At 41.7% G+C, this 15,177-nt stretch overlaps 1 protein-coding gene across 1 annotated transcript in view; it reads left to right on the top strand.

The window, feature by feature from the left end:
- The window catches only part of AK4 (adenylate kinase 4), an 85,824-nt gene extending 72,517 nt beyond the window's left edge, over positions 1-13,307 (top strand). Inside the window, exons 4-6 of the mRNA XM_043878829.1 lie at positions 1,767-1,939; positions 5,822-5,940; positions 7,222-13,307. Coding sequence (XP_043734764.1) covers positions 1,767-1,939; positions 5,822-5,940; positions 7,222-7,336 — 407 coding nt within the window. The 3' untranslated portion in view covers positions 7,337-13,307. The remainder of the gene's footprint in view (positions 1-1,766; positions 1,940-5,821; positions 5,941-7,221) is intronic.
- Positions 13,308-15,177: the final 1,870 nt, after the last annotated feature.

The raw sequence follows: 15,177 nt of genomic DNA, 5'->3' as shown, positions 1-15,177 counted from the left end.
CAACTGTTTAGAAACAAGATACTACTGTGTAGTTCTATCCCAGCCAAACCTGGGGTGAAATTTAAAGCAGGTCAATCCCTGGAGGGGGAATTGTTTAGTGGCTAAGTCATGTCCAACCCTTTGCAACCCCATGGACAGCAGTGCACCAGGCTTCTCTATCCTTCACTAGCTCCTGGAGTTTGCTCAAATTCATGTTCATTAAATCAATGATGTTAATCTAACCATCTCATCCTCTGCCACCCCCTTCTCCTTTTGCCTTCAGTCTGAACCAGCATCAGGGTCTTTTGCAATAAGTCAGCTCTTCATTTCAGGTGGCCAAAGTGTTGGAGCTTCAGCATCAGTCCTTCCAGTGAATATTCAGGGTTGATTTCCTTTAGGATTAACTGGTTTATTCTCCTTGCAGTCCAAGGGACTCTCAAGAGTCTTCTCTAGTATCACAATTCAAAAGCATCTATTCTTTGGCACTCAGCCTTCGTTGAGAGTAGTCCAACTCTCATATCCGTACATTACTGCTGGAAAAACCATAGCTTTGACTAGATGGACCTTTGTTGGCAAAGTGATGTCTATGGTTTTTAATACACTGTCTAGGTTTGTCATACCTTTTATTCCAAGGAAAAAGGATCTTTTAATTTCATGGCTGCACTCACCATTTGCAGTGATTTTGGAGCCCAAGAAAATAAAATCTGTCATTGAGGGTAAAAGAGGAGAGTAAAAAAGCTGACTTAAACTTCAACATTAAAAACACTAAGATCATGGCATCTGGTCCCATCACTTAATGACAAATAGGAAGGGAAAAGTGGATGGGGAAAATATATATAATTTGGGATCAGCTAACTGCAAAAAAGAAAGTAATACCCGTGAGTCCAAATTTCAACTGCAGTTTATTTCCCCACATTTAGCAAAGTAGAGTGAATTTATAAGTTTTGCAGTATCCATATGGTTTCAAAAGCATCAGTTCTTTTTGAGACTGGATTTGCCCATCTTACTGTTAAGGTGCAGGCTCAAATGAAGGTCTGAGTGAAGGGTTGTACTTTATTTGATTTGGATTTTAAAAATGTGTGTGTGTGTGCACGTGCATTTAGTGGTAACCTAAGAATAATATACTCACAAGCTATTACAAGGGCTTCCCAGGTGGCGCTAGTGGTAAAGGGCCTGCCAGCCAATGCAGAGGATGTAAGGGATGTGGGTTCAATCCCTGGGTCAGGATGATCCCCTGGAGGAGGGCGTGGCAACTCACTCCAGTGTTCTTGCCTAGAGAATCCCATGGACAGAGGAGTCGGGCGGACTATGGTCCATAGGGTTGCAAAAAGTTGGACACAACTGAAGCTACTTGGTGCATACACACACACACACAAGCTATTACAACTAAAAGGACACAAGAATAAATTTGTCCCTTCGGTTCTTTAACAGAACAGGAAATGGAGGTGTTACAACTTGCCCCAGGTCACACAGGTAGTTAAGAGCAGAGCTTACACCAGAGCTGGGACTAGTCTAATTTTTAGTACTTATTGCTTTTATCATGTGACTCCTTAACCTTTTATATTCCAAATGCTGAAGCTAGGTTATAAAGTAGCATATTTTCTTCTAATATTCAATTCATGGAAGTCAATATAAATTCCTGATTTTTTTTTTTAATTCCTGATTTTTAAAGTTCCTTTCTGGGTAGCATTTGTGCAGATTTGATTATTTTGTCTCTGAAAATAATTCAACAGCTAATTAGAATTGGGAAGTGTCTTGCATTTGATATATTTTGTTTTGGCATTTAGGTTTTCCTCGAACATTAGTTCAGGCTGAAGCCTTGGACAGAATATGTGACCTGGATCTAGTGATCACTTTGAATATTCCATTTGAAACACTCAAAGATCGCCTCAGCCGACGTTGGATTCACCCTCCCAGTGGAAGGGTATATAACCTGGACTTCAACCCACCTCATGTACATGTAAGAATATACAATGTACTTTCACACATTGACAAGGAGGTAAAACATTTCAGTTGAAAAGTGGGGGAACAATATGAATAGGCTATTCCAAAAAGAGCAAATATACATAGCCAACAAATATTTTAAAATTAATCGTTCACTTGTAATGAAGGAATGTAAATTAACACTTTTATTTCTGTAGTTAGGATCTGGGAACACGTTACTGTTATCTGTATTAGGTCGTACATTAAAAATTTTAAATACATATTTCATTCAACCCATTTCTGGGAGTACAGTCTATGAAAATGTAAGCACTAGCATGTAAGGTCATGTACACAGTGAGGCTTATTTCAGTGCTGTTTGTAGTAGGAAAAATAAAATTTGAAAACAATACAAATGTTAATTTCTAGGGATGGCTAAATAAATTTGGCAGTAATCACATTTTGGAATATTACGTAGTCAGTAAAAAGAAAATTGAGTTAGTAATATATTCATTTGGAAGATTTCCCAGAGAAGGAAATGGCAACCCACTCTAGTATTCTTGCCTGGAGAATTCCATGGACAGAGGAGCCTGGTGGGCTATAGTCCATAGTGTTGGACACAACTGACTGACTAGTGCTTTACTTATTATATTCTTTGGCCTAGAGTAATATTTTTCCCTGAGTGTTGTTAAATGACAAACGCAAACGGCAGAGTGATTCAATTTTTGTAAAACCATGACCACCCTTATTTATACATATCTGTTTACATGATTATAAGTGCTCTCTAGCTTCATAAAAGTAGGGATAAAGATATTAAGGATCTAGCCTGGGCTGCCAGTGTTTGGGGTTGGGACAGAGTAAGGCATAGGGTTAGAGTGAGTGGGGTCATCTGAGTAGTGAGCATGAGGATGTACAGAGACGAGAGAGAGCCAAAGGCATAGAAAATTGCCCTTTAAAAGAAGTTCACAATATAATAGCTATGTGTCTGCATGAAATTAAGTACATGTAAGGGTATATGGTTAAAGAAACTTGGTAAACTCATTTAAAGAGTTACTGTTCCTGGGAAAGGCATGAATGAGTTCAATCTGATCATTCTTATTTGCCAATAGATAGTATTACTTGTTCCTATATAAGTGTGAAAGGTGTGGCTATTGTGTCTTACTGGTTTAATGTTTATGGACTAGAATAGACTTGAATATAGTCAGTAACAACTACAGAAAACTACTTCAAGGGGTTATGTATGGATGTCATCTAGTTCTTTAAGTCATCATTAAGTTCTTATAAGTCCTTTTCATTTAGGTTAAGCAGAAGTCTCCTTTTGAAGTCTTCTTTTAAAAATGTACGTTATTCTGGAATTCCTTTGTAGAGCTCTTCCATCATTCCATCCCAAAAAACAAGTACGGGGGAAAAATGGAAAAGGAGGAAAAGAGGGTTCTGAGTTGGCATTGGAATCTAACACAAATGCATCATATTTTGGCCCTCCGTAGACTTGCTGATGTGGAGATTCTTGTAGAATTTGAGTTGCTTTCCAAAGCCTGGGTACCCCTAAAGGAGCACCTGCAGTTCAATGCTGTTTCCAAAGACAGCAGTGGAAGTGCCCGTTTGGGCCGAGTCAACCAGCCGCGGTGACCGAGCCCCCTGGGGGAGACGCTGTTGTCCCAGCATCCTCCTGCTCTTTCTGGAAGCAGTGTTGTACTGGGTGCTATAAAGTCCTAGAAATGATTCCTGAACTTTGCAGCAATAAGTAAAATAAAGGAGAGGAATGAGTGACGGATCTCCTTCTCCCACCCCTCATGTCTCCCGTTCCATCAGGGTAACAGCCGTTTATTACACACATGATAATTATGTGGCTCACCAGTAAGTTCTAAGTGTAAGTTGTATACTTAAGGCTTTGTGCTGTATTGGAATTTTAGTGCATTTTGAACTTAGAGCCAATTTTGTATTATCCAGTTGAATGACTGAGCCTTCTGCTCTATGCCTGAGTTCTGCTCTATTCTGCCTTTTGACAGATTGATTTCCTGTGACTATCTGCCTTGGTAGTCCAATAGCCATGGACTTGGCAGGTGAAATTCTTTTTTTTTTTTTTCTTTTTTTTTTTCACGATTCATTTCTGCACAGAGTGCCTAGTTTTATTGCCTTTTTCTGAGGGGCTTCTCACACCCTGCTGATTTTAATAACCAGCATTTGTGTCCCATGTTTCACGTCAGTGTCTGAGCCAGTGTCTATGCAGTTGGCCATTTCTCCGCAGCCAGGACTCTAGATATAGCAGACTGTTCTCAGGTCTCTGAAGCTTGCTCTGCAGGCGCTGTTTGCTTAGGTCTTATCTCAGAGTGGTGTTGTTCTACAGGGGCTGTTAGGCCTGGCCTGGCTGCTTTTGGCTCAGTCTATGGGACTGGCTGAAGCTTGGCCCTTCTTGTTCTCTTTTGTCTTCTCATAGTTATAACTTTTGGGGAGTACTTTTTTCTTGAACACACATGAAGTGGTCTTTTTACCTTCTTATATATCTTCACCACCTGGCCTTGTGATCCAGGCTGAGAGAGGGCCTTCCTTTTCTTCCACCGCCTGGTGCTTGTAGTTTTTGGCTCCCAAGATTTATCGGTCACTTTTGCCATGCTGAAGCCACTCAGTTGTCTAGCTGTCTGCCAGGGCTGCCCTCTGTATATATACCTCTCCCCAGGACAATGAGGAGTCACACCTGCTCTGCTTTGTTTGGTCATCAGGACACTCCTGACAGCCAATGGTGGCTCTGGGGAGCTGTAACATCATAAAGGACCACTCCTAAGGGATAGAGGTGCTGGGGAGGCCCAGATGCCCTGGCTTTCTCCCTATCTGTACCGTCCCCTCTACAAACAGCAATAATGACAAATCTATGGACAGAAGGTAGATTAGTGATTGATTACGGCTGGCAGGAGAGTGGGGGAAATAGGAGGTGAATGCTAATGGTATGTGGCTTCTCTGGGGTGATGAAAATGTTCTGCAATTAGATTGTTGGGATGGTTACACAACTTTGTGAGTAGGCTAAAAATCACTGAATTGTTAATATGCTAAAAATCTCTAGAGTATGATTTATTTATATTAAAATATGACTTTAACCACAATTCTGATTCAAATTAGCTGACTGATAATGCATATTTATCTCTTTCCCCTCAAGAGGCCATAACACAATGATAATAAAAATTTGTAAAACCACAACATGAAGAGAATGGTAGAGGTCATACATGCCTGAGAGAGTAAATTTCTAGAAGAAGGAAAACTTGTGGCGACGTTAGCTACTGAAACCAGAGCGCAGGGAACAGTGAGCAGAGAAAAGCAGAGTGTCGGCGAGTGGACAGTCACTCCTTTCTGCAGAACCTGGAAGTATCTCAGTATGTGGTAGTTTAGTCACTAAGTCATGTCCTGCTCTTGTGAACCCATGGACTGTAGCCCTCCAAGCTCCTCTGTCCATAGGATTTCTCAGGCAAGAATACTGGAGTGGGTTGCCATTTCCTTCTCCATTGGCAGGTGAAATTCTGAGGTGTCCATTTTGCTTTTTGTATGCAGATATAGCTCCTGGGGAAGTTAAAGTACACAAAAAAATCAGATTTTCTAAAATTACAGCTTTTCAGTTGCCAGAATGTTTGTTCGTGGTTATCCTGGGTACATGATTCATGCCTATTTTGTTCTAACTTTAGATGTCATTATTTGATTTGCTAAAATAACCTGAGTAAGTTTAATCTTAGAAGAACTACGTGATAGAATTTGAAAGTAGCAAAAACAGGACTGACATATCTTCTCTTTGATTAGTGTTTTTCCTAAGGAAGCCATTGGGTCCTTTGAGACATTTGTTTTCCATTTTAAGAACTCAAGCTTTAGAAAGAAGCTAGTTTTAGGAATATTTAGAGGACCAGAGTGACATTGTTGAGGATTTCTCTGGTATTTGTAGGGGATTGATGATGTCACTGGTGAACCGTTGGTCCAGCAGGAGGATGACAAGCCTGAAGCAGTTGCTGCCAGACTAAGACAGTACAAGGATGTGGCAAAGCCAGTCATCGAATTATACAAGTGAGTGTGCTTCAGTGTTCCCGTGCCCCTTGGCCAACTGAAAAGGTGTGGCTCCTCGTGGGAGGGACAGTGGGTTGCCATGGGCTGGTGTTTCTTTAAGCTTGATAAACCTGAAAGGCCAAATACCTCTCGGATGAAATGCTGGTGTGTACATGGGAAAGAATGCCTGGTATTTTTATGCTTAAACTCTGATAAGGACCACAGCCTGATCATCTCTGTGTGATTATAAATTTGCATCTAGACATTTTCATTTTTTTAAGGGACTGAAATAATGGTTTACATTTTGATACTCCCACGTGTAAATATATGACTTGGATAGAAGATTAGAAGGGACTTTTTGGCTTAGATATGTCTGGAGGGAGTTTAATAAAGAAAAGCTAAAGCCATAAACTACAGGTTGCAAATTTAGATAACTTACAGGGGCCAGGCAGGTGATGGAAATGAGTGTCAAACCTGGTGGGGGACATGTCAAGCTGGGCAGTTGACTGACAGTTGAATTAGACAGCTCCTCTGTTGCTCGAGCCAATTATCACCATGGAAGCACTCAGGCTAAGTGTGGCCAGTGAGCCTGTTTTTCAGAAGAAGCAGAAGTCAGGCTTTCTCTGCAGAAGAAAATCCCATATTTTATAATATATTGGCAAAAAATTAAAAAAATTTTTTTCATGGCTATGCCGCACAGTTTGTGGTATCTCATTTCCTCATCCAAGGATTGAACCTGGGTCCCTGGCAGTAAAAGCACCGAGTCGTAACCATTGGACCCCCAGGCAAGTCCCTAAAAAATTGTTAATAGCTTGGATGCCAAACAAAGTCCATGTATGGACTGCATTCAGGACAGCAGTGTACAGCCTCTGCTCTAATCGTTGTCTGATCTTGTAGCCCCCAAATAATTTAGCCAGCCTTTAGAAATGAAGTTCTTGACCATGTATTAGGATACATCTTGTGTTTCATGATCTATAACAAGGGTTTTAGAGTAGCAGTGTTTGTCACTGATTTGCTTTTCACTGTGTATTGAGGCAGATTTGGGGTTGTCCCTATAATGTTATCATGTTTTTAAAGGGGAGAAGAAAAGTTGGCATGACAGCAAGCTTGTGAGAATTGCAGAGGATAGGGCTTTATTTAGTTATACCGAACAGGGGGTGTTGATACATTGGTTTTGGCACTCAGTGATGTGTGATGTAGACCAGGAGATCGTGTTTATATTATACCCAGGATCTTCATCAGCGCTGATACCATGTCAAAAGGAAACCTAAAATGCCCTGTATGTCGGACTTTGTTTTTCAGGAGCCGAGGAGTGCTCCACCAATTTTCGGGAACCGAGACTAACAAAATCTGGCCCTATGTTTACACACTTTTCTCGAACAAGATCACACCTGTTCAGTCCAAAGAAGCCTACTGAGCCTGCGCAGTGGAAGAACCGGGAAGATATGGTCATTCATTCAATTGTGTGTGTAGTATTGGTGCCATGTCCCAGTTAGCAGCTAGCCGAGATAGCTTGCAGTGTCTTTTCTAGTTTAAATGGTGAACAGACATGAAAACTAATGAATAGAATGAGTTAATGATGAGGCTCTTCTCTGCCTTTCTAAAAGAGGGGCCACCTACACGTGTTTAAGATGTCCCTGCACATGTCTCAAGTTCTTTATAAGAAAGGAAGCAACACAGGCTGGATTCCAAGCTGTGTATCGCCCAAGCTCTAGCTGATTTTCCACGGCCAGGTTGTTGCCATAGTAGCTTTTTCACACATGATGGTGGTGCTCCCTGGTTCTCCCCAGCCCCTAAAGGCTGTTGAAACATAGCACCAGGAGGCCTGAGAATGCCAGGGGCTATAGCTGCCTTTGTCCCGGTTCTCTGGCATCTGCCCTCCTGGTGACAGTGGGATTGAAACACTAGCTCTCAGTGATTGCTTCTCTGGCCTTGAGTGACTGTCCACAGTTCATTTTTTTTTCTGTTAGGAATGACGCCTTCTCTGCATCCATACTCCATTGAATCTTTTTCAGACATCCTAGAATGAAAGGACTTGGCTTCTACTACTTTTATTAGACATCTGTTTTCTCCCTCCCTAGACTATTAATATTGTTCCTGCTTTTATCCCTCTCAAATTCCTGTCTGAGAGCTGAGAGCTGGGGGACGATGTTCGGTCTCTTTATGCACCAGGAACTGAACTGTGTGGAGGGTCTACTTAAACTCTTGGTCTGACTCTCGTGAATTGACACCTCTCCTTTCTTTTATTGTGGCAAAATAAAACCCTAAGAGTCTTTGGGAAACTCTCAAAAACTGGGAAATAATTCACCTCCATAAATGTTGAAAGATTGTGTCTTATGTATAGAAGTAAATAAGACCATATGGAATTACTGGACTGAAAGAATAGTTTAGCTTATAGTGAAGACAAAAAAATATATATTTTGAAAATGCTGCTAAATATTGATGCTGACAGTGTTTTTCTCTTGTGAGTGACCCAAGCATATTATAAATAGTTGGTAAAGGGAATGGAGCCTATGGGGTCAAGGAAAATATTGCACTAGCTGTGCCTAGACTCATGATGACAGCTTTATGATTATGGGATTTGATAAAATTGTAATTTTTTATTCTATTCCAAAGATGCTTTCTATAGGGTGGCCATTAAGTCTAGAAATATAGATCATACTATTTTGTCATTCACTAGAATATAGTATCAATAAACCATTTATTAAGGATTTGCCTGGTTTCCAGACTTGGTGGCCACTAATGCTCGCCCTCCTCTGGGAAGGACAATGAAATTTATTCCTGTTGCCTTAAAAATATTCCTCTTCATGCATCATGATTGTACCAGCGAGGGTCCTTTACTATTTCCAGAAGTGACTTCTGTGTAACTCTTAATACTGCTGAGAAAACAAAAGCCTTTCAGCATAGGTGATGTTGGAACACATTATTTATTTTCTGAAGATGTCGCAGTGAATTTCCAGCCATTCACTGACCCATGAATTCTATTTGGTAGCCATGCATCTTCTCTACAAACACTGCCCCCGCTCTGGCCAGTCCCTCTCGCTTTGTCCCTTCATGTGAATGTTCTTTGGTTCCCTTAGTGGAAACACAGACCAGTTTCCTCCTCATCCTCTGAATCCAAGTGAAGTAAGATGATTTACTTTCTAGGTTTATGCAGTTAAAATGCCCAGTTCAGATTTGTGAAACATCAGTGCATGATAGTGACTTTTGAGAAGAGTTGTGTTTGATTGCCAGTTGATGGGGATAGGGTGAAAATCAGACATGCAGATACAGCTCAGGTTTCCAGGGGAACCAGGCATAGAGAAAAACAAGTCTTATATGAGGAAAATTACACAATTTAGAGTGGTTTTGCCATGGAGACAATTTCCATAAAGTAGGAAAAGTAGAAAGTTAAGGTTATTATAGGGATCATTCAGGAGAGGAAAGTGTGTGCTTTTTTGGAAGCAGAAAAGTCTTCAAAACTTTCCTCACTTCTGTTGATGTTTAGCAGATGCTCCAATGTAATCATGGGCTTTGGAGTTTTGGGAAGAGGTATGGGAAATGGCCTCGGTGATCCCTGACTCCATATTCTGCTCCTTCATCCTTCCCTCCGTTCTCCCTTCCAGCAAAATAGACACTTAAAGCCAGCATCAGAGTCGCTCAATGCATCTCACTAGTGTGTGCTATTTCTGAGGTTGCCTTGCAGTAGAGGGCAGTCACCTTTGCTAGGTGAGACCATAATGAAAGCCACATGCTGTTTCCACGGGCTTTTGAAAGATGATGCTTGTTTGATGATGTTTGATAGCCTAAAAAAAATGTTCTGGTTTTCTTCAACAAAGTCTAGCTTTTCCTTCAATGATTTTGCACTAAAATAAAATAAAATTTTCTTGAAAATATTTTGACCAAGATAAAATTAAAGGGATCTCTTAGTTTTCCTTCTATTGCCACACGTGAGGTTCCATCAAAGCAAGGCACAAAGAGTAGTTTGGGTGGTTTCTAAAATTCCTACGTAATCCCGCCTTCTCTGATTCCAGCAAGCTCTGCATTCATTTTGCTTTCTCTTATCCCCACCAGCTTCAGCTTTAGAACTTGAAAGCACTGCTGTGTTTCATATACTCTAACACTAAAGCAAGCGTATAATAGGTACCATTTATTGAAGGCCTGCTGAGTGTCATGTGTGTACAGTTTTAGGACATTTGCAAACATCTCATTTAATCTTGACAGCATCTTTTGAGATAGGCATGATCCCATGTTTATAAACAAAGCAAGGGTCGGCAGAGTAAAGCATCTTGCCCTGGCTTCTGCTGCCAATGCGCAGTGTAGACAGACTTGAACCCAGCTTTCCTAGCTCTGCTCCTAGATGTTAACTCCCTGCGTCCTGTCCCAAGCAACACAGGGCTCTGAGCTTGCTTGTATTTCCAAGTGGCCTCACATCCAGAATGGCGGTGTTCACTCTGGTGACATCCACCTCTGTATGAGAGTGTTCCTTTTCCTTTTTCCCTTTTGCTTAAGCAAAGGAAGCTGCCAGAGGAGAGTCTGAGCCCTTGATCATCCATAACTGCTCACTTATAAGTAAAATGAATTGGGCTTCCCTGGTGGTTCAGCTGGTAAAGAATCTACCTGCAGTGTAGGAGACTTGGGTTTGATCTCTGGGTTGGGAAGATCCCCTGGAGAAGGGAATTGCTACCCACTCCAGTATTCTGCCTGGAGAATAATTCCATGGATTGTATAGTCCATGGGGGTCGCAAAGAGTGGGACATGACTGAGCGGCTCTTACTTTTGTACATAAGTAAAATGAAAGGCTGTCTAAGTAGGCCTGGCTTGGGTCCAGGCTACTCTGTGGCAGCGGCAAGCTCATGGTCCTCACTTGTTCTCTCGGTGTCCATGGTTTTGTGGCCCTGAAGGGACCTTGGTGCTTCTGCCACCCCAGCCGTGGTGCTCACACACTCCCCTAGACTCCTGGGAGCCCTCCAGACACTACTCAATACTTTGTTTCCCTGACATCAGAACAAATGACTCCCTTGCCTCTACCCCCAGACGTGGCCCCCATAGTAACTGATCTTTCCTGCAGTGCTAGCCAGTGAACGAATGGTGATTGGGCTCCTAATCCAGGGTCATCCTAGACTTTAATATCATCCTCCCTGTGTGACATTGCCCATTAACATGGTCCTGAATGCCAAATCCACATCTTTGCCTGCCCTCTGATGTGGTGGCACTGCTCATCACTTACAATTCTGGCAGAAATGGCTTCCCATCTCACCTGCCTTCTCCAGGGTGACTCTCAGTACCTTCCAGTAGCTCAGCTCACATGAGCTCCAGCTTCATCCAGGGTGTGCCCCTCTCTTTGGTAGGGAAGGGGAAAAGGTAAGAATAGGCACAGGCGATGGAGGATTCCTGGGAGACAGGTGATGCTGTGGCCTCTCCTGTCATTTCTAGGTTGAGTTTTTTTCTTTTCTGGCCACACCATGAAGCATGCAGAACTTACCCAACCAGGAATCGAACCTGTGCCCTCTGAAGTGGAAGTGCGGAGTCTTAACCACTGGACTGCCAGGGAAGCCCTATAGGTTGTTGATAAATTCTGATAGAAAGATGCCTATACACCCATAAATAGAGTTTTTATACTTTTTAAATCACTGGAAACTGAGTTCAATATCTGATTTTGGTTATTTGTTTAAAGAAGTTTTAACCACCTGCTTGTGGTGTGTGTGTGGGGCAGGGGGTGGAGGGAGAAGTCTTTGCTTAAGTCATAAAGACAGCAAATTTCCAGGTATGTTCAGGTATCAGAAGGGCTTGGTAGTCACTGTTTATTGGTGCTATGTGCACTCCATCCATTATCTAATTAAATCCTCAACAATTAGCCTATGTAATAGTATTATCTCAATTATCTTGCCTCCTTGTGTTTTAAAACTGAAATGCTCCTGTTTACTTAACCTTTTCCTATATGTATAGGAATTAATCAGGAAATTCAAAAAGGCTTTTTTTGTGTTTTTCTAGTTTGAGCTCCCTATTCTCATGAATAGGTAAAACAATGTATTTGCTCCCACCTGGAATCTTTGCTTTTGGCCCTAGTGCCGAGACCGGAAATGGGCATCAGTGGGTCCTGGTGGTAGCCGCACACTGTGTATACAGAGGATGGTGTTTCATCTGTCTTCTGCTGGGTCACGGGATCTCGGGAGGCATTCATATCTACCTGATGGATTTCATGTGTTGCTTTTCACTTAATAGACAATATCTTTTCTTGCTGCAGTAATTTTGCCAGAAAGGCAATTCGTAAGACAGAGTCATGTCTATAGTATGAATTGCATTCTATTCCCCTCCATTTTCAGTAACTCCCTCGTCTGTTTGGTGTTTCAGAAGAGGAATCCAGTAACAAACACCTTTTCATGTGGGAATGTGGTCTGGTCATAAGGTTCCTTTCCTTATATAACTGACCCAGTCTGGTTTCCAGATGCAAAGTGTGCAAGACCCAGATGATGGGGGAACCGTGAAGCCGTATTTCAACTGTGAGGAAAATTTGCTTCCTGTGTCTGTTGAGATATAATTACAGTTGCTGATAAATGCCATACCTTATCTTTCTTTTAACAAATTGCACGATTCTTGCCAAAATAAATGTCATTATCTGTATGCTTCAGGAAATTCCCTAAATTGGTGTGTGCGTGTGAGAGAGAGAGAAAGAGAGAGGTGGTGTGTGTTTTGGCGGCGGGGGGTAGGGGGGGTGGGGGAGTGGTGGATATATTCATTCCTTCTTTGGCGATAATTAGGCTATTCTATAAAGCACAGTGTCATTCTTGAAATAAAAGATTTCCTGTTTAAACACATGTCAAAAGAGCATTGTACCTTGAAGATTCTCACTGGGGTTGATGTGTGTCTAATTCCATTTCATAAAACCTTTCTCTTGAGACAGAAATGTGCTATAAATAAAAACAAAGTTTTGTGTTTAATTTAGAGAAGAATAAAGGGAAGAAAAATGAAAACTCAATCTTTGTGTCAGCTCCAAGGTGTCAGGGCATAGAGGGCTTTCCTAGTTTTATGAGAATTTGTACTACTGATTTTTATATATTCTTGAGATGAGTAGATCTCGGGAAATTGTTGCATTACAATGGCATTTCACTGTGATTCTTCTCAAGCTCAAATCAGTTCTCTAACCTAATGACAACTCGCCTCTGGTTTACTCTCCTGTGAAATGTCAGCTCCATTTTCCCAGAAGTCGTGTGTTTACAATGAGTCTGCTTTTCCTCAGTGTGGAAGTTATCAGTCCTCTTGATTTTGGTGTATGTGCTTAATTCAAAGTATCTAAACCTGTAGTCTAATCTGTACATGCTCTGTTAATTGTGTTATTGATGATTTTATCTGGCTTGAAGATTGACTCATACTTTTTAATTTGATAGAAATAAAGTTTTTTCTGCTTACAACTAGTGAATTCATTTAACATTTCTATATAGCCTTTTATACTTGGCAGTACACACCTTCACAAATACTCTCATTTATACCACTCTGCAACCTTCCCATTATCAACAGTGTTTTCTCCACTTTGAAGATGGGGAAAACCAAGAATACGGTGTTCCCTGGATAACGTGATAGTTGGGTGGCAGGGCGAGACCACAAATCCAAGATTTATGACCCCCTGTCTCATTTTCTGCTATACTTTGTTGCCTCACTTTGTTTACCTTCAAACTCCTTTATTTTCCAGCACTTTATTCTTTACCTATTTCCATGGACATTCTTTATTTTTGAAGCAACTGGATGATGTAAGCAGATCCCATCCTACAGGTAAGGAGACTGGATCAGAGTGCCTGACTCTAAGGTCATGCCTTCCAGGCTTACCCAGCAGAAGCAATAGCTCCAGCAGACCTCTCTGGTGGGAGCTTGAGGTTTACAGGAAACAGAGCCTTTGAAGGAGAATCTTCCTGTGACAGGGACGGGGGCACATGCCCTGGCTTCTCCCAGCCTCTCCTGTCTCCTGCAGGGACTTTCCAGTTAGCTGAAGTCAGATGCCAGCTGACGCAGCAACTTACTCTCCAGGCTTCCGTGTCCCTGAAATGTGAACTGGACCTAGTGGCAATGTGTGACATTGTTTTAAAGTTCAAACCATTCACTTTTTAGGAGGATTTTATATCTTGACCCCATTGGCTTAACACTTGGGTATATAGTGTGCTTTAACCACTGGAGGTGAGCAGAAATGAAGGTGTTGCTTCTGAGTAGAAGCCTTAGGACCAGAGGATGGGTACCTATCTCTCCATCTGCATTGAAACTTGCAAGCTTTATGGGGCTTTTCTTTTACCTGAATCCTAAAGTGAAGAAGCAGAGACATTCCTTTGCCAACAAAGTTCCATCTAGTCAAGGCTGTGGTTTTTCCAGTAGTCATGTATGGATGTGAGAGTTGGACTATAAAGAAAGCTCAGCACTGAAGAATTGATGCTTTTGAACTGCAGTGTTGGAGAAGACTTTTGAGAGTCCCTTGGACTGCAAGGAGATCCAACCAGTCCATCCTAAAGGAGATCAGTCCTGGGTATTCATTGGAAGGATTGATGTTGATGCCGAAACTCCAATACTTTGGCCACCTGATGCGAAGAGCTGACTCATTGGAAAAGACCCTGATGCTGGGAAAGATTGAAGGCAGGAGGAGAAGGGGATGACAGAGGATGAGATGGTTGGATGGTATCACTGACTCAATGGACATGAGTTTGAGTAAACTCTGGGAGTTGGCGATGGACATGGAGGCCTGGCATGCTGCAGTCCATGGGGTCGCGAAGAGTCGGACATGACTGAGTGACAGAACTGAACTGAACATATGCCAGATAGATGTCAGAACTGTGTGAGGCAGGACTGGAGCGATAAAGATAAGACCAACTTGAGTTGGGAAGTTGTATTGACCTGGTCTCAAAATTCACAGCCGACTTTATGCTGAGAAGAGACTCATCCCATTTGCATGATGTAATTGTACTACAGGTCTGAACTAAGATGTGATAGTAGAGTTCAACAAAAGGGTGGTTGTATTATATTTTTCTGAAATGGGAGCCACTGTGTGAAATCTTATTTTTAAATGTTGGCAATTTAAACTTCTTAAAAACACTGCACAGGCCGAAGAGCATATCTATTTAAGCTGATGTGGGACTTCTGGATGAGAACACAGGAGGTAGAAAAGAGGGTCTTAGTGGCTGGATGGCCGTGAAGTAAGGGGGTAGGGTATACAAGGGCAAAGGGCTTGAAGGAGAGGATTTCTAATTTTGATGACCAAATAAAAGCTTATTTATATAGAATTCTGATTTATCAGAGAAC

This window comes from Cervus elaphus, chromosome 20 (genome assembly GCF_910594005.1).
Source record: "Cervus elaphus chromosome 20, mCerEla1.1, whole genome shotgun sequence".
NCBI classification, from domain to species: Eukaryota; Metazoa; Chordata; class Mammalia; order Artiodactyla; family Cervidae; genus Cervus; species Cervus elaphus.
Note: the sequence above shows the minus strand (reverse complement) of the source record. Positions and strands in the feature narration are given on the sequence as shown.